We start from the raw sequence: 22,225 nt of genomic DNA, 5'->3' as shown, positions 1-22,225 counted from the left end.
CAGCACTGGCACTTACTTGACAACTGGGCACTAAAGGAAAAGCAGAGTATATCACTGCTGCAGGCTTTGGCAGTCAGACACGACATGCTCCTTGCATTTGAGCAGACAGCTCTTCACTGAGCATTTTCAAAGCACAGTTCTTGAAAGCTGTTGTAGCTAAAGCATAAACACATCTCCCTTCCCACATAGAAACTCAGCAAGTAGTAAAATATTAACATGACCAAAGCCAACCTTCTGAATTTCTATTTGCTCAGTGAGCTGTTTCTAACTGAAGGTCTTTTCCTTGGCTCTAACAGGTCCGAGTGCGACCCCACCTCCTCCCCGCAGCCAGTGATCACAACCCGTGCATGGTAAAAAGCGATCTCCAAGGGCAAGCCCAGTCTGATGATGCAGCTTCAGGCAGCTAAAGCCCAGCGACCGGGTCGCGCACCAGCTACAACACAACTGTCGGGTCAAGTGCGGGAAGGGGGAGGCCCCGCGGGGCAGCTGCAGAAGAAAGCGGCTCATTGATCTCCGGCGCGGGCAGCTGACGGGCTCCGCGTCTCTCTGCACGTGCTGCCCCTGTACGGGCAGGGTTGCAGGCAAGGTCGCCCAGATGGACCCAAGCCGCAGCGCAAAGCACAGGCTTTCTGGTAGGAAGGAGTGGAAGCTTTCTCCCCATCCCACTTTGGCACCCGCATTCGGGGAGGGGAGCAGAGCGGGATAGCCTGAAAAATCTCTTTTGACTCAGAGCCTGCTCACAAAAGGCATTACTCACCCTGCAGACTCAGATTTTATCCAGCCCAGCAGCGCATTTCACTTTCTTCAGCCGCTGCTCGCGGCTGGACTTTACCCCCGTTTTTGATTGTTTGCAATACAATGCCAACACAGAAAAACACATCCATCAAGCACGCCAGTATTAGAAAGGAAAACGTTATTACCTGGAATAGTCCCCTTTAGCTTCCTACAATTGAAAAACAGTGACAGAATTAAAACATGATCTCTTCAAAAGTCCTCGATTTTCCCAGCATTGTTCACTTCCCCACTCCCACAGCTCTGCGGCCAGATCCTGACCCCGGTTACGCTCCATGCAAAGCACGGAGGCTGCCTGCGTGTATTCAAGAACAGAGCTTGGCCCTTTACGCTTCCAGCCATACGTGATCCACCTACACCATAAACATAAACTGCTTCCAAAACAAGGATGAATTTCACGTTACAAATCAAATGTCACTTTTACTGCACGAGAAGTGAAATACAATTCTCTCTCCAGCCGACCACGTCCAGCTAAAGGTTGGCTTTACAGGCAGGTCAGCAGTTGAGAGGAATTGTGCTCACTCGAGATGAAAACAACAGTTCAGGCAGATCAACCCACTGCAGCTTTGCTCTAGGATTTTGCCACGGAGCATGCAGTGGGGAAAAAACCCCAGCGTTTTAAAGGTAGAATTTTATTTCATAGAAAGTAGTAAATAACCAGAGTTTAAGTCTGAGTACAACAAAACTTGATTAAGGAGAGGAAAAACTGACATATTTCAACATAACAGGGGTATCAAAAACACATGCTCTGAAAGAAAGGTTCACAGGCATAATATACCAAATTTAGTTACAGTATTACACTCTGTTCTTCCCGGATCTCCAGAACATATTTAAATAAAAATAAGTGATAAATTGGACGGAAACATGCCCAAATAAGTGACTTCCCTTGGTAAGTTTTTCCTCTTTCCTTCCCTCTTTCAATTTAAAATTTCTTAAGGAAATATTTCTCTCACTTGCCTATGAGAAAAACAACTCCCAAGTTTTTTAGCTTTCCTCCCCCCCAGCTACAGAGACGATAAACGACGCTGCATAAAGTCTTGTCTTTATGGGGGGGGGGGGGGGGGGGGGGGGGACCCAGAAAAGCAGAACGCAGCTGAGCTAAAGCCAGTCCCAGTTACGGCTCCCGAAAAGGCGACCAAACGCAGGAGGAAGAGGCGCTTACCTGCAGAACCAGGGCTGCCAACTTGAAGACGGTCTCACTTTCCACTTCAATCTGCCCCTGTGCAGGGAAAGAGCAAGAACATGAACCGTGCGCGCCCCGCCTCGCAGCGGCAGCGCCGCCGGGACCCGCCGCCACCCGTCCCGCTCCGCTCCGCTCCGGCGCGGGGGCCGCAGGGCGGCCGGGGCTGGCGGTGCCGACCGGCGCTCGGTGCCGCTCGGTGCCGCAGCAAAGCCAGCTCCGCCCGCGGCAGGGCCGCAGTCCCCTCCCCGCCTCCCCCTGCCGCGACCCCCTCTCGTGAGCGTGTCCACACGCAGCGCGGCGGTGCCTTCCCTCCGCCCCCCAGCCCCTTCTCCCCCCCCACTCCCCCCCCCCCCGTTTCCGTGTTTTCCGCACGAATCTTTCTTTTATTGCATTTAACCGGACGCTGCTTTGCGTTGTGGCATCGGACTGCGCGCGCCTCGGCAGGGACCCGATCCTGCACGCTGCAAACACGCACACAAAACTTGCCGTGAAGCAGGCAAGAAGGAGAGGTGTTTTCATGACTTGAAGCACACCACCTCCTCGGGGCAGGGCCCGCAGTTCGTTGTTGGGATGGTGGTACGCACACCCTCGCTGCTAGATAAGTAATACTTATTAATCACAAGGATTGCATAACTAAGGTTCCTTTGCCCCACACAGTCTGGATCTTACAGCCTCCAGTTTTTCCAAGTACACTGAAGGTGTAGCGCAACGTTCAGAAAAACTGCATGGACCCCCACCCTGGAAAGCTCCTGTGTCTTGACCCCAGTCCAAAACCAGTCCCGTCCTGACAGCACTACGCATTCGCTGACTTCAGAGGTGTGCAGCTGATAAATGCCAAAACAGCAAAACTACACAAGGATCATTTTTTTCCTGCTTGCAAGCTTAAGTGCAATCTTTCAAAGTAGTTTCCTACAAGCAAAAACCTGCTCTTGATTCTATACTGGGACCAGCAGTAACACTGGAAGAGTAAAGGAGATACACTTACAGTTGGACTCTCGGGTTATCAAAGCTACCCCTTACGCCTACTGCAAACTGGGTACAAAGGACAAAACTGAGCCCATGAACCATCCCATGAATACAGAGATTTTGGTGGCTTGGTTTTTTTTTTCTTCTTCTTATTGACCTTCTGCAAGCGAAGGTAGTGGACACAACACCTGTCTCCTGCCACCGAGATCCCAACACATCCTCTGTCCCCAGGATCTGCTGGCTGAATGAGGGGACAAAGCAGACCAAAAGCTGAGATAGTGCCAAAACCAGGGTAGCAGAACGATCTACAGAATTACATACAGATACAAGGAAATGACATCTCGAAATATATAGGGCACATCTGGAGCTGAGCTAATTTACCACAGCTGCAGGTCTGGCCCACAGAGACTAAATTCAAAAGCAAGCAAACAAATAATTCAATTTTCATGGAAAGGAAGTTTTTTTGCCAGCTTTGTCAATAAAACATTCCAGCAGCAGCGCTCCCCCAGGCTGCTCCGCAACAGCAGACCAAGAGGAATTTCCCCTTCCCAACAGGTGTGGCAACAGCTATGCAGAAGTAGCCTCCAAAGCATTCCCAGACATATTTTATTAGAAGCAGAGGAGGAGCACATCACAAATTGGGGGGGGGGGGGGGGGGGGGAAGCTTCAAGTTCATCCTTTCTTCAGATCTTTCATGTCGATGCTTAAGAGAAAAGGCAAGGATTGCAGCCCAGAAACTCTTCACATAGGTGCCATTTTAAGGCAGTTTGTTACTTCCAGGTCTGTATCAGGTTAGCCTTTGTCATGCACATTTGAGCTGCCTTTTTTTAGCTTAAGTTGCATCTGCTCAAACGGCCTCTGAGGCCAACTGTGGCAGCGGGAGGACTGGAGGAGATCGGGTCATCCCAGCACCGCGCTCTGCTGCACCAGCACGCAGGGAACCCAGACATGAGAAAATGCCATTGCAGGGAACCTCTGCTCAGCAGAAAAGACAGGCTCTAGTTCAGCAAAGCTGTCCCTGGACCACAAAATCAGGGAAAACAGGGCCAGAAGGGACCTTAAAAGCTCATCATCGAGACCATCTCCCTGCCCCAAGGCGGAATCAGCTACATGTGGCTCAACACCTTTTAAGCGTACAAGAAACTCACTGAGATTTAACTATCCGAATGCAATTCTCACATCAAAGGCCCTCTCCTCTTTGTTGCTGGCTCCAAGAAAAACTCCGCAGCACTTGGTGAGCTACTGCAGCAGCGAGTCTCTGCTGACCCATAGCAATAGCTGCTGCTGGCATTACAGGGGTGTTTGGGACTTAATAACCAAGCACCTCTTCACTTTTCATCTTCAAAGCATCTCACAACCATTAACTAATTAGCAACAGTAATTACGAGGCTGCTTTTGCATGTTTATTTACGTGGTCCTACATAAAAGCATTAGGAAACTCTGGTCACTTTACTAGGCTGCTATGGCATTGCCACAAATGTTAAAAGGGATCCCACAAACCACTTCATTTAGGGTTTTAGGAGACCAAACAGGCTGAAGGGGGACTGCCTTCTTAGCTGATGAAGTTCCAGTCTTTGCTTTCACGGTGAGGGTTTTGCTGTGCCGAAGACCTCAGTTTCAATCGCGTTTGCTTAGAAGCTGTGTTGAGGAGCGAACAGGTAAGAAGGTCCTCCCCAACCTGACCTCTCTCAAACCAGAGCGAAGGGGACAAACAGGACACCCCAGGCGCAGGGCTGCCACCACGCATCTCCAGCTGTTGCAAACCTCAGAACAGGGTGGACCAGCCCTAATTATCACATATCACCATACCATAACAGTGGCAGGAGACTGGGGCCACTCTGAGGGAGGCTCTGCACCAAAAAAAACCCCAAAGAGCAATCAGGAGAACCCCTACCCTTTAAAGGGGCTAAAAATCAAAGAAGAGACACAGGGAGGCAAAGGGACTGCACTGAGGTCAGCAGTAGCTAAGTAGCAGAGTGAGGATTTGAAGCAAAGGATCCCAAAGCTCAGCGCAGCCTTTATCTAACAGACTAATGTTATGCAAGTGACAGTCCCTTGGACAATTCCCTCTGAGCCTGGAATTATTTTCCATCATAATATAACATTATTTGCCATCTGGTTGCCCAATTGGCCATTGCTATAATGTAATCCAGCCCTGGGCTGTCAAGGAGTTTGGACAGCCCTTGGCTCGACACAAATCCATACAGCAATACATGTCACTCAGGAGCACAGGACCGCGACTCTTCCCGCTCACTCAGGCAACATTTTGATTTTATAAGCATCCTTCTGCCCCTGAGGCTGACGGATGGGGGTCTCTGTTTTACCACTGCTTTAACAGCAAGGTCAGATTTCAAAAATAGATGGCAAATAATGACTGTAAGAAGATTCATTTTCAATGCTTGCAATTGCCAGGGTAATTTAAGCAGAGGCTTCAACGAGCAGGCGGGGGGCCCTGGGAGCCGGGGCAGCGAGTGCTCTCACGGCTGCCTGTTGAAGATGAAGATGGAAGGTTTTCCTAGATTTTATCCCAAGTGAGAACAAGGTCACTAGCACGAGGTTAAGTAGATGGATGTAATTTAGATAATGGAATCTGAGTCTTCTACATTTTAGATGTAAATAAGTTTAACCAGACTAGCGGGTACAGCTCCAGGGAAGGGATGAAACTGATATTTTTCAATTAGAGTTTGCACAGGGACCAATCATTTTAACCAGCGAGACAGATTCAGCCCCTTGCGTAGCTCTCCAAAAGGCCACTGGCTTATCTAAACACTGCATTTGGTCCAGTGAATTCAGGTGGTGGCTTTTGTCATACTGACAAACACTGGAATAATAGAAGGTTGTAGCAGATGTCCAAACCGGGTGGCAATTACTGTAGAGCAGGAACAGGTCACTCTCTCAGCAGCTAGTAAAGACCAACTCCTGCCTTCAGTGCCCACGGGCAGAATTTAGGCCCCAATTCAGATAGGAGCTCAAGTCTTTTGCTGCACAGACACAGACTTATGAGTGTGATAGAAATCACAAGGCTCGGTCATGAATAGAGCAGTGAACCCTCATTAGACACAGCAACAACACTAGAATTTACTGTCACAGAGATACAAGTCTGAAATCCTGATGAAAACACAGATCAAGAATGAAGATAGTCAGATGAGCATTAACTGTGCTAAGCAAACCTTTAGACTGTAAACTCAGATTAAAGCAGATTACAAAAATAAGCAACAGAGGAACCGAACCGTCACGTTTAACTCTTTAGAGCCAGGACAAGAAAACTGATACAGTTTCTTCAAAGCACATGTAACCTCCAGAGGTTAAAGACTGACAGCAAAAACATTTCACATGGAGATTTGAGAACTGAGATACTAACACACCTCTTCCCTCAAACCAACCCCTTAAAAAATTTACGTTAACCAAACACCCCCCCAAATACACACACACTATGATTGAATAGCCTCAAGACAGCCACAATATTGAATATAATTACCCATGATTACTGAAAGATGATTAAAAAAGCTGAGAGAAAGAAGGGTGCAATTAGACAGAGGGAAAGGAAGGACCCAAATATCTACAGCAAGGTGTTCAAACCGAGGGAGGCAATTAGCTGGGTGTGGACACGGCACAAGTGAAGAAAGCGATGCCGGCACCCATGCCCTCACCCAGCGCTGCGGTGCCTTCCCACAAGGGATCCAGTATCCCTGTGATGTGTCCCGACAGCCAGAGGATGCAAAGGCAGGTCCCTACAGTACAGACAGCTTAGCAGCTTTTCAGCATTTAAGGCTTCCTTGGGAGCAGAGGCTGCAGCCCGGCGGCCTGAGCTCCTGGGACGGGCTGGGGAGGGGTTGTTGGCCACAACCTGTTACAGGACACAAGTTGAGCAGCGCAGCGGTAACTAGGTCAGGCAAATGCCACAACTCGCTCGGTCGGTGTGGCTGCGCTGGGTAATTACAGCAAGGAGACAAACAATGGCAGCAAATAAATAACCCTCCCACTTTAAAGTGCCCGTCCGGATTACCAGCACTCACACCTACATCTCAATCCCAGTGGTGTCACCTGCTGTTCGCTCTGCCCTGCAATGTGCCGGACATCCTATCTCCATCCCATCCTGCATCGGAAGCTCCAAACTTTGCTGAGCGCCTCAACTGGGACCAATTTCCCAAAGACAGAAATGCTGGGCTAAGAAAAAGCACAGCAAACCAAGTGTCTGCCTCCAGCACGTTAGGGAGGAAAGTAAAGCACTAAACCAGCAGGAGATGCAGAATATGAGCCCTTATCGGAGCAAATTAAAGGCTGGTCCTTCTGACCCTCCTCAACAGGGTGCTTCAGATTTACACTCATGCTGCATTTACCCCACGGGGAGCGCAGCCTGGATGGCTCAGGAGGCCTCGCAGCTGCTCCACGGCATTTAGATGGCCTATGACATCTTTCATTTCATCCATTAAGCCCCACAGCCCTTCCTATCCACATGAGAGGGAGAGTACGACCTGAGACTGAACACAGCTCAGTGCACGGGCAGCAGCTACCACGGCTGTCTCCTGGCAGGACCTGCTGCTTCCCAACTCAGCAGCTTAGGCCAACCCAGCCAAAAGAGCTGGTAGTGCCTCGTGGTGAGCAAAAGCTTCAGGATTCTCTGTTACACCCTTTATTTTGCTGTCTCTGCCAGCCACCCTCATCCATCTCCCTTGCTTGCGTTTTGTGCTTCAGCCAACGCTTAGATGAAACTCCAGGGACAGCAGCAGCTACTCTGAGATTTGCCTACGCAGTTCAGTGCAACAGGAGCACATTTAGTGCTGCTTTTTTTTGCATTAATATAAGAGTAAAAGCAGAGAAGGAGGAAGAACATAAAGACTTCCCTGTTTGCAAGCCAGGTTATATAGCAAGTATCATTATACTTAAAGTATAATCACAGCCTTTTGCTTTCCTACCTCAGCACCACAGTGAGATACCCAACACACACCAACAACAGAACTGGCTGAGCTGTTGCAGCATCTTTACCCTATGGCCAGGAGATCAAAGGCACAAAACTCTCCATCACAATTAATCCAGTAGTTAGACCCAGGAGGTGACTACGTCAAGAGATGTGAGGTACAAAACTTTGGCTGCAAACCAACTAAGCCTTCATATGCAATGGGCCAGCCCAGCTGGGACACAACCTACACCTCCCCTGGCAAGAGCCTCAACAGGTCCCTGGGGCACCATCACCCTCTACAGCAGGCAGCCTTGGACCTACCTCAACCACTCTCAGAGGTGCTGTATGGAGTCCCTTGACTATACCCACACCATGGCCAAGTCCCTCCCCAAGCCACCAGCACAGCCCCATGTGAGGTCTCACAGGGTAACGAGTAGGGGGGCCCCATGGATATCTGCCAGCTTACAGCAGCAAAGGGGTCCTGCCTCCTCCTCCTGTCACATTTTGTTCACAGGCATAACCATGCCCCATGCTTCTCATCTGCTGACATGCTGCTGGGGGGTTTGGGCCATGGAGGTGGCTGCCAGATCCACGGAAGGTAACAGCCCTGAAGCGCAGAAGGCCAACTGGTCCTGGTGATCCTCATCCTGGGCTTTACATGTGCTGTCTTTGGGAGCGGAACAGCAAATACATGCAACAGACAGAGCGTATTTTAATAGCCTTGGCTAGGATCAGACTACTCTGTGTTACAGGGCTGTATGGGAACGTTCCCCCCTCCCTAGGGATAGGAGAGAATTAGGAAATATCTGTTATAAAACTTTCGAGAGCTCTCTGATATATGACCACGTTGCTCTCCACAAGCTGGAAGCCAGCCAGGCTTCATGCTCACACCAGGGGTCTGTTTTAACAGCTCTTCTTGGTAAGCACTGGTCTTCAGGCTGCCAAGTGCTCACAAGCATTGCCGTTCACGAAGCTATCACAGTTACAGACCCCTCTGAAAACTTCCATTTCCTTTAACTTTTTTCTTTTTCTTTTTCAAAGCAATTCTTGCAAGTCCTTGAAAAAAATGAGAAATTAAATAAATAACCCCCCAACACCCAAATATAGAGAGGAAAAGGGGAACATAGCCAACTTGACCAAGATCTTAGTTTACAGAATGTATTTTAAGGACTGGCAAAGAGTCAACCGTATGGCTGCAGAGCTATATGGAGGTTAGCTCTAATGCATAATAAACTTGACAGTGCTTCGCTAGCCAAGTAGGGTGTTATTTTTTTCAAACTTGGCTGTTTTGAAAGAAGAAAAGACTAATTTATCTTTCCAAATTTATCACCAACATGTGCGTGACCAGTTCCGACCCACCTCCTTAAAAGTATCCCAGCTATGGTCATGGGCTGTGCAATAACACACTGAACACGTTACAAAGCTCCCCTGTCCCTGTGCAAACACAATGCTGAGATACCCATTTTACCTGAAACTAAGCTTTCACTATTCTAAATTCCAGCTGTACAGTAGATTTCAAACATGGCTATAAATCTAAATCCAGCTTCTTACAGCCAGTGACAGGACAGAAAGCTTTTAAATTGAAGTTGTCGCCACTGAAGGTTTTCAGGCAGCAGTTCTCAAAGCCCTGAAGAAGAGAGGCACATAGGAAAACAGAGCCCAGGCATTCACAAAGCATCCTTCCAGCCACTGCATTCTCCCAAAACACACATAGATAAAGGAGCTCATAACCAAGTCACTGGGAGGCCCTTCCATAGACCTGGAGATCTAAGTTTTACCAGCTCCCAGCTCCTGCTCAGTGGCCCAAGCTGTTCCTGGCAGCGGACAGGGCTTCTCCAAGCTCCAACCCAAAGAGCATGGATGCTGGGGAGCAGGAGCCAGGCAGCTGGCTGGACCACACAGGACTGAGAGGGCCTGGGGACTGCAGCATCAGGCCGGGGAAAAAACGGGCAGCTCAGCATGCAAGGAGGGTAGGGCAAGAGCACTGGCAGCATTCGTTACATCAGCCGGAGACCAAGGTTACGCACGCACCAGCGGCGAGGAAACACCGGGTGCTCTTACGCACGGAAGAGCACGTGTTGCATAGGGTTCATGCGCGAGGAGACATGGGGAGGGCAAGGCCAGCAAATGCTGAATGGGTCATGTTGGCAAATCCAGCAGAGGAAGTGTATTCTCCAGGCATGTGAAGCAGTGTTACATTACGCTATGCAGGAGGAAGATGCCGGTGTGGTGGTGGGTTAAGATGGGGGTGCAGTGGAAAGGCCCAGCCACGGACACCTCGTGCTCAGGACACAGGGATTCTTTACACTGGGTGCAGAACTGTAATGCTGCTAAAATATGATTTGCAAAAGTAAAAATAAGTTCTCAGCCCTCTCGTGCTTTAGGCAACGGGGACCCCCCGGCTCCCCAGCCGCTGGCAGAGGCCGAGGGCCAGGCAGAGGGGGGCTGTGCAGAGACCAGGGCAGGTCCCAGGGGAGGCACAGACCTGGGGGGGGCAGCGAAGGCCCCAGAGGGGCTCTGACTGTCTAGAACAGCACGGAGATGGGGGAGCGGGTGGGGAGTGGGAAGAAATACATTTTTGGCAGCAGGGCTTTTATTGTCTATCTTGTCTCTCCCTTGCCAAAACGTCTACAGAAATTGCAAAATGCACAAGCCCCAGATTCCTCCGACCCTTGGCAGGGGAAAGTGGTACCAGATTTGCAGAAATGAGCGGAGATTTGCAGGAAGGAATGTGGAGTTGAAAGGTGAGAAAGAACAGGGGGGCTGTGCGCTACAGAGCGCCCAGCTAGCCTTCTCTGTTTTCAGATATCTTATGCGGGGTTTTTTGCCCCTTGTTTTTTGGAATTTATTATATTTTGTAATATTTTAATTATGAATATATTTAATATGCTATATTATTTATTCTGAATTTTTATTCAGCTGGGAGCAAAACCTCTCTGGAGTCATCTGGGGCAAGACAGCCAACACACACTGCTCAGCAGCTCCAACCCAGACCCAGAGATGCTGGACTTCGTTAGGGAGATGCCGTTCTCTGTGGTTAGATACAGCCGCTTACAGGATTTCACACGCAGGATTGCCTGCAGATATCTCAAAGAGTACTGTAAAATACATTTATGATGCAGCCTCTGAACCTCGTAAGCCATGGATAAATCCCCTCCAGAGGAGGGACTGGCATGAAGCTTTGCCAACACACCAGCTGTATTTGCCCAAGCCTTTGGCTGGCCCTCATGGTGCGTCCTACAGGCTGGCAAGCCCCCGACATGCCCCATCTCGCAGGCAGGGCAACATCACCATCTCACCCTCTGCTCAGGAAAGCATCGTTTTTCTTTAAAGCACATAAGCCGCAGAAGCATGGGTACCTACACGCTGCTGTGCTGTCAACACATGCCAGTGCTCAGGAATGTCTACGACACAAAAACAACTCCTTCAGGCATCAGGCCTCTGGACCACGCTGGATTTGGGCTCTTCCACCCACTGTGGGGAACAAGCTACTGTGAAAACTTTGGAAACAGCTTTGTGAAAGCAAAACCAAACCACAACTGGGTTTTAAGCAGGTCTTCTCACACCCCAGTACTGCAGCACTTATCCTCCGAGCCACATTCCTGGCCCCCACAGAGCAGAAGCTTCAGGCAAAGATCCGGGTTAGGATACGGCCCCGGCAGGGCACCCTCCAGCACACCTCGTGCACTGAGGAGCACCCCAGAGCACACGGGCTGGGCGCAGGTTGCTGCTTTTTAAGACACTGGGATTTCCTCACTCATGCAGCAAGGAAAGGAGAAGGGGGGGGAGGGAAGAGAAAAGCTAAGCTGAGGCAGGTCTATCCTCCCTGAGCTGGCTTAACAACTGAGAAATGCCAGGGAACATTCCTCGCTGTCATCAGCAAGCAGCTGATGCTTGCTTCACCGGAGCTGGGGATCTGCTCGTATTCAGGAGCCAACACCGGCCGTCCCGCACCCCGCGCCTCCTTCCCCGCAGCACAACGGGAGCACACGCACGCTGCGAGCGCACCCCGGGTGCCTTTGTGCAGCCTCTTGGCCACAGCCCGGGGGCTTAAATAGGAGAATTGGTCCTGCGTGCACTTCAGGCGCTACTTGAAACCTAGAGCCTGACCGTAAGTTTACCAAGTAGGATGAAATATTTTTAAAAGACCTAATTTGAAGGTTAAAAGCCACTGGACCAAGTGTATCTTGAAAGTAAATAAGGTTAAAAGCCACTGGACCAAGTGTATCTTGAAAGTAAATAAACTGGCTTCTGCTGAAGTAGCTGCAGGCTTCTGCTGAAGCAGGGCTGCGAAGCTGCCCGGCAGAGGAAGCGCTGCAGGCAGAGCGGGGGCTCTCGGCTTTCATTACGTGCCGAATTGCTCGGCGCTGCCCGCAGAGATCCTTCTCAGGAGGAAGCGATGCTCCTCTCCCTCCGCTGCCCACAGAAACTGGACACAACAGAAAACTCTCTCTGCTTCTGGCAGTTTTGCTTGCAGGAACAGGGAAGCCAGCACTTTGGGTTGCTACCAATTAGAGCACGCACCTCGCAAGCCGCGGGGCGAAAACATGAAGCGGCCTTCATTCAAACCTCTCCCAGCTCCCGAAGCCCTGAACTCAATAAACTCTGCTTGTTGCAGCACTCCGTGCATCATCAGCGCTTAATGTGCTATCAGCACTTCATTTCAGTAATATGAAGTTCTGCTGCTTGAATAATAATATTTATCCAGGCCAGAAGTGACTCCTTATTGGTTTGACGACATGCGTGTCTATGATCAGTGAGGGCAATTTTTTTTATGCTTCTCTTCTCTTTGCTTTCTCTTATGCTTTATGCATAACCATAAACGCATATACTCGCACCCAAATGTTTTCATGTTGACTAGCATTTGTTTTAATAGCAGTGCCATTTTTCACATTCTGTCCTAAAACCAGACCCATTTTCCAATTCCAAAATTATTTGTGCTGTCTAAACTGCTCCAGTTTTCCCTGAAAGAATGACTACGAGTTGCCAAGGCCCTTCACTTAAAATGGCAGAGATGTCAAATGGACATTTGCTTTTTATTAATCTTAACCAGTGAGGCCCCAAGTTCTTCAAGCATCTTTAAAACTTTAGCATGTTGTAAAAAGGCACCAATTTCCTCCACTCTTCCAGAAAGCAATTCCTGTACAAAGCACAGTCGCAACTTCACCATTAACCACTTCAACATGAGGTTTCTGATCCCACCATAAAATAATGAATACTGGATACTGAATAAGAATCCTCTAAAATATGAAGCATATTAAAGGTGAAAACTTTGGCCAGCTACACTGAGCTCCATCACCAGCTAATGATACAAGATTGTTTTCCAAGAAAAGGCTGTAAGAATGAAGTGACCCTCTTAGACTGATTAAACCATGAGTAAAAAAGGAAAAAAAAACCCACCAGATGCCCGAGTTTGACATTAACTAGAAAATCCCAGAAACTTCAGGCATTGTTAGAGTAAAGTTCGTTGAACTGCAGCTGCTATTGAAGCGCTGGGGCATGGCAAAGGTGGCTGCCACACCACTCTTTTTTCAGACCAAGATGTATCTGCAGGAGATCAACCTTATTTTTCAATATTTTGGCTACCATGTCATGAAATAACTTTTAAAAAATATGTATTTTATAGATTTGAACATTTTCAGAAAACAGTGGAAGCTTCTTAACCAGAGAGTAAATACAGGAAGTATTTTAATAACTAGCTTTGATTGCTATATTATAGGATTTATTACTTTACTACTTCACTGAATTAAGGCAGGAAATCAGGACACTAGGAACCAAGTTCCCAGCGTAGGACCTTCCTCACGGGTCTTTTCTTCTTGAGACAAGTTTGACTCAAGATCAGTAAAGAGATGCTTGCCTCGAGTGTTTGCTATACAGTGTATAGAAGGATACGCCACTGAGACAGAGCCTACCTGCAGAGTTCCAACCCAGATTTCAAACAACTTAAAAGCTTTTGAGTATTTAAGACTTATTCTAGTGTGGTGAGCACGCAGCGAGGCCATGAAAACAGAACCAGGAAACCATCATCATCCTTATCCATTTGCTTGAAGCATCAGCATTTAAGTGAAGGAGGAGAGTAAGCACGCCGAGATCTTAATACTTCAATAAGATCTAGAAATCAGATGCAGCTCCTAGCGAATTTCCAGGACTGTGTAGGTAGCGGAGGAGCAATAAAAGGGAGAGGCACAACAAGGAGCTCCGAAGGATGCTGAGCCTCACCTGGTGTACACAGGACTTGGCATTCAGAAAGAACAGCTCCACTGTAGTTTTGTCCTTGAGAAAGGAAATGCTTTCAATGTAGAACCTGAAAATTAAAAACAAACACCCACAAGTTACTTTCTTGAATAGGTTTCATCTTCCTCCCAAATCATTTTATTTCCTCAGTGTTTTGTTCTCTAGCAATAAAATGGCACAGAGGAACTATGAGCCACTGCACTTAATTTCCTGCCTATTAGGAGGGAACAAGCAGAAAATCACAGACCAACAGCACACAGGGAACGACAAACTCCTTGTTCAATAGATCGTAGATATCTGGTCACTCTTCCTCTCATCTGAAAGCCCTGTCGAATGCTAAAGGAGTAAAGCTAGGATGTTATCTCCTATGCAGATAAAGCCACAGAAGTGGAAAAGGTAACTCCAAATGGCCTGTTGCAGGTCAGGAGGCTGGCCCGGCGCTGTGCTGGAGGAGAGGGGCTGCTGGCAGCCCCGCAGGACCATCTGTCCCCCAGGAGCAGAGAGCAGCCACGGGCTGAGCACCGTTAACTTTGCTCCAAGCAAGCAGGGACAAGCAAAAACACACACGAGGAATGCTTTGGGTCGGCTCCATCCCATCGGGCACATCCATCCTAATGGCAATGTGAGCCCCAAAACCAGGGGTTTACGTGGAAGGGCTGCAGCTGGCTCAGCCTTACGAGCACCACCCTGCACAGCGCTCGCTGTATTCCTCCCCAGCTTCCTCTTCCCAGGCCAAGGGTGCATCAGAGGCACACACCAACAAAAGCAATCCCATTACTGGTTACTCTGGCCCAGCCAAGGTTAGCACATGGGTTCCAGTTTGTTCTAGAGCTACACTTAAACATCACGTATGCCACTGGCACTCTGCAAAAATCACACACAACCTGTCTGTGCGCTTCCCTTGCGCACTCGGGGCATCAAACCAAACAGCGCTGAGATCCATTAAATGGTGTGGAGAAAACACATCTATAATTTGAGGAGTGCAGAACTGCCAAGTCAGTTTAGAGAGACACAAATTTGTGTGAACGTGGTCCTGTCAATCCTCCTTTAGCTGGATGTGAAAGCAGGATACCTATGGTTCAGCTCCTTACAGAGGATGAATACTTTGGGTCCAGACTCTCCCACCCAATGCTAGACAGAAGGCACGCTATTTTTCCCAGCCAAGCAAAGACTTGGGCCACTACCACCACTGCCCCAGCAGTGCAGACCACACCAGGGCTTCTCAATGTCTTGCCTTTGATAGCAGGAGAGTTGGATGGCCAACACAGGGCACGCAGCCCACTGTTTATCAGAACCCAGCCAATCCCTCCCGCAGCCCCATGGCACTCCTAAGGCTCCTCACAGCCTCAAGGTCTGGCCACTGATCTCTTGGTGTAGGCGATTTGCAAGACACTGGAAGAAGTCCACAGCAGCAGCACGGAGCACATGGTGGGAAGCAGTAAAGCTGCACCTGCTGCACTTGTTAGGAACATATGCAGTATTTATGCTGTGACTTGAGACAAGCAACACATTAAATAGTAATTGTTTTAATATTTCGCATTCCTACAGCGTGTTCCATCAATTTAATTTTAAAGCACTCCCCAGAATGCCTCTGCAGGATAAGGAGATAATTTACCCATTTTACAGGCATGCGGCCTGTCCAAGGGGCAGACCCAAGCCCAGCAGCCTGCCCCAGACACTTGAAAGGCTATTGTACATTTCCATGACTCACCTTTCACTGAGAGCTGTAGGAGCCACAGGTATTTCCACCCTCTCTTGATTGCACCCGATATAATTTTTTTTCCAACAGCTTTGCTAAACTTCACTTGAGTGCTGCTCTCCAGAAATGCAGAGCATCAGAGGGCAGGAGCCTCACTCTTCATCCTTTCCCAACCTGCCAGACCAGCCCTTCACAGCATGGACCTTCCTCAGCCTGCTAAAGACTTCCTCCCTCCGCTGCACCCAAAAGGTGATTTTCCTCAACTAATGACCTCATTTGCACTTGCAGTTTCTTCCAACTAAGAGTCAGACATGGCTGACTTATCCTCAGAAGCAGGATGGTACCCCTGGCTCTGAAGAGAGGTAGCTCCCGGTCACTGCTGGTACAGAGCAGGAGACGGTGGGATCTATGGATTTAGGGAGAGGGCACCACGGAGGCGTTGCCCCCTGCCCCAGCCAGGTCTGCGTGCTATTTCTTCCACGGTACAAGCTGTACACTCTTATCACCACCGTACAGATGGGGAACACTGGACCAGAGATAAGGATGTTCCGGGAATGACAGGCATGTTTGGAAACACCATAAAGTGTATGGTCTTTTATTTCCGATGCTGTCAGCATCCTTGAAACTAGAATGACACTTTTAAGTCCTAAATCCGCATTATACAGCTCTTCACCAGCTGCGTGTACCATATGAAAACTTACATGACTGGATTGAGTTTACACCAGCTGAAGAAAAATAATTAAAATCTGAAAGGATTATCATGCGTTTCATTACTGAACAGCAAAAGCTCAGGGCCAAGGAGTTATGGACAAAAGGAGCGTCCTAACTAGGTATCCGAGGATCCCCGCCATTTCCAGTATTGCTACTGGAAACTGTCCGGTGCAGTGCCGAAAGATACCGAGAACTGCTGCTGTTGCACACTGTTGCGCATTTGCCACTTGTGAGAACAGCAGCTCAGTGCCCTGCCTCGTTATACTTGCATCCCAAACAAAAGTGACGCTGAAGCAGTATTTGTTCTATCCGTGGCTGAACCTATTTCAAACGTGCAGAAGGCAGGGCCCACGCAGGAGGGCTGGCCCAGCCCCAGGGACACCCTGCAGCTGCAACAGCATCCACCGCTGTCACGTCACGCAGGGCCAGAGACTGTCCAGCCCAGGGCAAGGAGAGCCAAGCGCTGGGGCTCTCTGCCCAGCCCCTCCGTGCCACTTGCCCCACGCCCAGCTATGCTTCTCTGTTCGAGCCACGGCACACACAGCTGAAACTGTGTATTTTGGCTGCTGTCATGGGAGTTTAATTAAGGAATAGTCTAGGACAAGGCAAATGTGTTCACGAGAAGTGTCTGAACTAACCACCCACAGCATATGCCATGGAGCAACAGCCTGGAGTTATTTACTTATCCAAAAAGTTGTAAGAAAGTAGAGAGTTGCAGATTTTGAAGTGGCTTTTCTGCTGGAATATCTATTTTCTATGGATCAGAGTTTCTATATTGCTAATTATTTCTGTATCCTGCTCCTCCTGCTCTGCTTCTCACTCACTGCCCACCTCCTTGGCTTCTAATTGCTTGGTTTGGATCTCATGACCCTGAACCAGTCTGGCTTAAAATTAGCTTCTAGAAGTTGATCTTTTTCCAAGCCCACACCTCACACATTAAATCTTGCCCAGGTCTCTGCACACCCTGTCCTGTAGAGGACCATCTCGCAACAGAGAGGGCCAAAACGAACATCACGAGCCAACAGCATTAATCCCAACCAAAGAAATGCTCAAGTCATATGATTGCCTTCACAGCTTTCTTGGGCAGTCACAGATTTTAGCCTCCCAGATCCTCAAACACAGTGAATATATTGAAGGGCCCATCATCCCTTTTAAAAATGGATTTTTTTCTTTCTGTTAAAAGTGGGGAAGGAAAGAGAAGCTCTGAACTCCATCACAAATAAGCATGTATTCAGCAAAACCAAAGCGCTGCTTGTTCGAACTGTTCCCTCAATGACCAGGGTGCGGAGGACGTGGCAAGGCGACAGTGCCAACCGACCCAACTACACTAGAGTATCTGCCTTGGACGTGCTTCAAATAATTAAGCACACAAGGCATAAATTTACCAAGATATGAAAAGCAAATGAGGTCAGCCTGCTCTCATTTTCCTCACAGACTGTAAGGAAAACAAAAACTCCAACAGTATTAAGAATATGATGCTTGGTCTTTTCTGCCAGCACAGCTCTGTCTCGTAGGACATGGTTTTTTTCAGGCCCTTAACCAGCAGAGCTTTGCCAGCAAAAGCCCTAAAGTAATGCAATTACATTGGCCAAAATCATCACTTTGCCAGGGATTTTATTCTCTCCTGGTCCTGGCTTAAACTGTCTGAGCAAAGAAGCCATAAGCAATCCCTCTCAAGTACAGACAACCCTTAAGTAAACGTAAGAGAAGAAAAAGTAAGTAGCATTGTTTAAACAAACTGTATTAAAATTTAGCACTAAAGACAAGTCAGGCAAAGAAGGTATTTAAAATACAGGATTTTAAACAAAAAACCCTAGGAACAATGTCCTAGTAACAGTTTAAAAAGTAGCAGGTTCCAAACTACTTTATTCTGTAGTTAAATACAAAAGAGAGCAGCACTTATCCAGGACCTAATCTCTTTCTAAAAATAATGTATCGCTTTGACATTTGTTTCCTTTATCAAATCCGTAATCAGTTCTTTTAAACAAAAACCCCTAGTGATAAACAAACCCAAGTGGTCATGTTTTCTTTGTGGACACAATTACTCACCTAACAGCAAAGTACAAAGTTGCCGGGCCCGGTTTCTTGGGCAAGTCATGGTCCAGGACTCGGTGATCCAGCTGCAGCCAGACGCTCTGACCTCTGCAGAAACAGGTTGGACACGGTTAAAAACTGGGACAGGAAACACAGAAACAGGGTCTTTACACTGCTCGTGGTTACTCCAAGTGTTACTTTAAGAAGTGCAAGATTCAGCTCCGAGACAGGCAAACATTTCATCCAATTCTTTCCTTTTTTCCTAACTTTCAGATGTTGATGTAATTCACTTTTGGGTGCTAGAGAATGCTCTTTGCAGTTGTATTTTCAGCTGCAGCACAAAAGTCATAGCATGGCACCCAGAAAAAAAAATATTACTGAAATACCCTCCTTTGCTATAGGTAGGGGTGCTTCCATCGACTTCTCACGTCTAGCGGGGGGATCTGATCTGTAGCAGAGGCTGGACATTTGCCTGCAGCAGAAACGGGTCTGATCTCTTCTGCCACACAGGGGCTGCACAGCTCCGCGGCCGAACCCCCCGCTCCTGCCCTGCGCCATCCCCAGTCCCCGCGCGACACAAACCCCCATTTCAGAGCAGAGGGGGTTACTGCAGGCACGCTCATTAAACGAGGCGGGCGTATAAAACAGTTCTCTCTGCAGCACCTTCTCTGACTGAAATGGGACAGAAGCCAGAGGGAAAACAAAAATCCCCCAAACCCCAATAACCCTGGGGCCGAGGGGGAGCTCAGAAGCCTGTGGCTGCCCCGAAAGGCTGGGGCATGGGTGCCCTCCAGAGGCCACACGCTCCCTCCAAGCACCCAGTCCAGTGCCACACACCCAAGGCAGCCGCTGGAGTCCCACTGGTGTTTCTGGGGAAGCCAACAGCTTTTAGGTAATCCCCTGGCAGCACTTCAAAGCTCACAGTGAGGGAGTGCCAACAACCAAAAACCTCCAGAAGAATTTCATGGCAGCTCTTCTGGGGGAAAAAATAAGCCAAGCGCAAACAGCATCCTCAAGGGATTTACAGCAGAGCTGGGAGAAAGTATTTTTCAACACTTGAAAGAACAAGGATGTGGCAAATATATTCTAGGGAGAGCCCAAGATGAGAGCGGCTGGTAAAAATAACACTGCTGCGGTCTGGGCTCCAGAGCGAGCAGCTCCTACCAGCTCGGTGAACACCAGCCCTTTCCCCAGGGCCAGTCCTGCACCTGCAGATGGGAACTGCCTTGGCAGGCTGGCCCCAAACACTGCTCCGACGCGATCTGTAGGTGAAGGCTTCCATCCAGGACACCGTAAAAAGCAGCAAGGGAGAGCAGCAGGGACTAATATTATTTCCATTAGACAAGAGGAGGTTTATTTAGGGGCTGTATTGGTGCACAACGCTGTCTCCCCACTGCCCTAAGCAGCTCTGCTCCAGTTTTTTGGGGGGGCTGAAGGTAACTCTTCTGGAGACACCGGCCCTGGGGAGCAGAGTCCTGCCTGCGGGTTTCGGCCCTGCACCCAGCAAGACGCGGGGAAGCACTTCAGTGCAACGCTGGCAGATGGGTCTAACCACCAGCTGAGATGTCAGTTAACCCAGCCGGCTCCAGGTTAACGCCACGGAAGCCGCTCTCCCACAGGGCTCCAGAGCCCGGCCACGGCATCTCACCCAGCCCGGCGGCAGCCACGGGCGCAGGCTGGCAGGGGCTGGGCAGCGGCTGCCCGCGCTGCCCCGCTCGCGGCAGCGGCGGTGACAGACTGCGCCCATCGCCGCCGTGCGCTTGCAATAGCCCAGCTGCCAGGAAGGGAGGGTTGTGCATTTCAGGCGTGTTCTGCCTTTGCAGCTCCTTTTGGTAGTCTGCAGAATAGCTTGGATACCTAAAAGTAATAGGGAAGCTAGAATAACGTTGTTTATGGAAAGGACTAGCCTCGTATTTCACTGCTGCTAGGCAAGTTTGGATTTGGAAGACTCAACAATACGTTTGAGATTAAAGTGCAAAGCAACAGGATCAATTCATTTTGAAAATAAATGCAAAACCTTTTTGTTGTTACTAAAAGTGCAGAGTAGGAAAGCTGAGGGTGTTCACGTGGGAAACTTGATAAATCAATTTTTTCACCTTGTGAGAGAAACACGAAAAGTGAAAGTGTCAGGAAGGTATTTTACAAGTATTCTCTGGTTCGTGCCCAGAAAATATTTTCCAAATATTTTCCAAATATTTTCTGGTTTGTGCCTTCCCCTTTCCTTAGCCAAGCAGGACAAGCACAAGCTAGGAAAATCTTTCTTCTTCAAAAGAAAAAGTCATTTTTCCATCACACTGATCTGCCACAGTGTCAGGGATAGGTTTCACACTGCAATAATCACACAGCTGTTTAAAAATGAATGAACATACTTACGTATCATCTATAAACGTTATCCCAAAATACTCCTTTTCTTTCAGGTTGAAGTGTGAGGCCACCAGATCCAGTAACTCCCGAGACAAAAGTTTGGGCTATTGAAAGAATAAAAATAATTTAATTCATTTCAGCCCAGGCTTTTCATATATAATAAAAATTTTCTCTGCAAATACTAACATTTAAGTACACATGGCCAAGTTGACCCTGTTGTGCAACTCGGGGCAGAAGTGGCTCCATCAGACTCGGGGCAGTCGGACACGGCGTCCCGTGGAGCCGCGGGACACGCGGAGCACGGAGAGGCAATTATGTACTTAACCCACGGCATCAAGCTGCAGCGCACGGACCGAGCACTGCTTTCCTCTCTCTGGGGGAGAAAGGCAGCAGCTCAGGTTTTCCTGCACTTACAGCAGGAGGGATTTTTCAATTAAGAAAATACCGTGTACTGGAGGATCTCATGCTTTGGGTTCTGTTATGGGAATAAAACATCCCCAAAAATACGGACTTCTCTTCCCTTCTAAATTACAAAAAAACACCACCATGAGGGGTGCGTTTAATACACTTCATGAATTTTGGTGAAAACAGATGAAAAGCTGATTGTAGAACTGATGGCAGATATTTTGCCAACTGTGCACCAACGTCCAAGCGAACCCCCCCTGCTAGTTCAGGTCTGAGGAGGGGCGTGCGTGCCTGAAAGCATGCCCATTTATTCTACTTCTATGAGTTGCTCTAGTAAGAGATAAAACTTTTCTTCAAACATCACTTATGCATCAGCCCCCAATAGCACCGCTAAAGAAAATAAGCAGGGAAATCTGGCACCGTGCTACTGGTGCCCAGAAGAGAGGGTCTGTACCTGAACCAGCAGCTCCAAGTTCCTGTCATCGAGGAGATGCACCTGGCAGTGCCGGCCCTCTGTCATCTGCAAAGACAGCAACACAGCCCCCTGAGGAAGGGCAGGACCCACCGCTTTCCTGGCCTGCACAGGCCCACGTGCGGCTCGGGCAAGGACAGCACGTAGCAAGTGCTTAATCTGCACCCATAAGGGAATCGACTCCGTACCAGAGCTGAGCGTCCTTCTCCAAGGACTCGGTCCGGGGAGCTGCCTCAGCACTCTCAGCTCCCATCGACTTCAAGCTGAAATTAAGGGTGCTTAGCAGCGCTCAGGATCAGATAAAAACAAACGCAAGTGTTGCAAAAATTTAATTTGAGGATGAAACGGCCTGGCTAGTACCATAGCTACAAATGGCAGCAATAGCCTTTTGCTCTGGTGAGGAGCAGAGATGAAAAAGGACCCATGAAATCCCCATCTACCCAACCCTCTCTGCAGATGGGTCAG

The 22,225-nt window shown here is 48.8% G+C and overlaps 1 protein-coding gene across 2 annotated transcripts in view; it reads right to left on the bottom strand.

The window, feature by feature from the left end:
* The window catches only part of FRMD4B (FERM domain containing 4B), a 138,123-nt gene that overhangs the window by 42,732 nt on the left and 73,166 nt on the right, over positions 1 to 22,225 (bottom strand). For both annotated transcript variants that reach the window (XM_075513775.1, XM_075513774.1), the window contains exons 2-7: positions 21,743 to 21,808; positions 20,893 to 20,987; positions 18,535 to 18,627; positions 14,061 to 14,145; positions 1,955 to 2,011; positions 921 to 943 (exon numbers count right to left, since the gene is read on the bottom strand). In XM_075513775.1, coding sequence (XP_075369890.1) covers positions 921 to 943; positions 1,955 to 2,011; positions 14,061 to 14,145; positions 18,535 to 18,627; positions 20,893 to 20,987; positions 21,743 to 21,808 — 419 coding nt within the window. The remainder of the gene's footprint in view (positions 1 to 920; positions 944 to 1,954; positions 2,012 to 14,060; positions 14,146 to 18,534; positions 18,628 to 20,892; positions 20,988 to 21,742; positions 21,809 to 22,225) is intronic.

This window comes from Mycteria americana, chromosome 11, assembly GCF_035582795.1.
Source record: "Mycteria americana isolate JAX WOST 10 ecotype Jacksonville Zoo and Gardens chromosome 11, USCA_MyAme_1.0, whole genome shotgun sequence".
In the NCBI taxonomy this organism is placed as follows: Eukaryota; Metazoa; Chordata; class Aves; order Ciconiiformes; family Ciconiidae; genus Mycteria; species Mycteria americana.
This window is presented reverse-complemented; position numbering and strand designations above follow the sequence as displayed.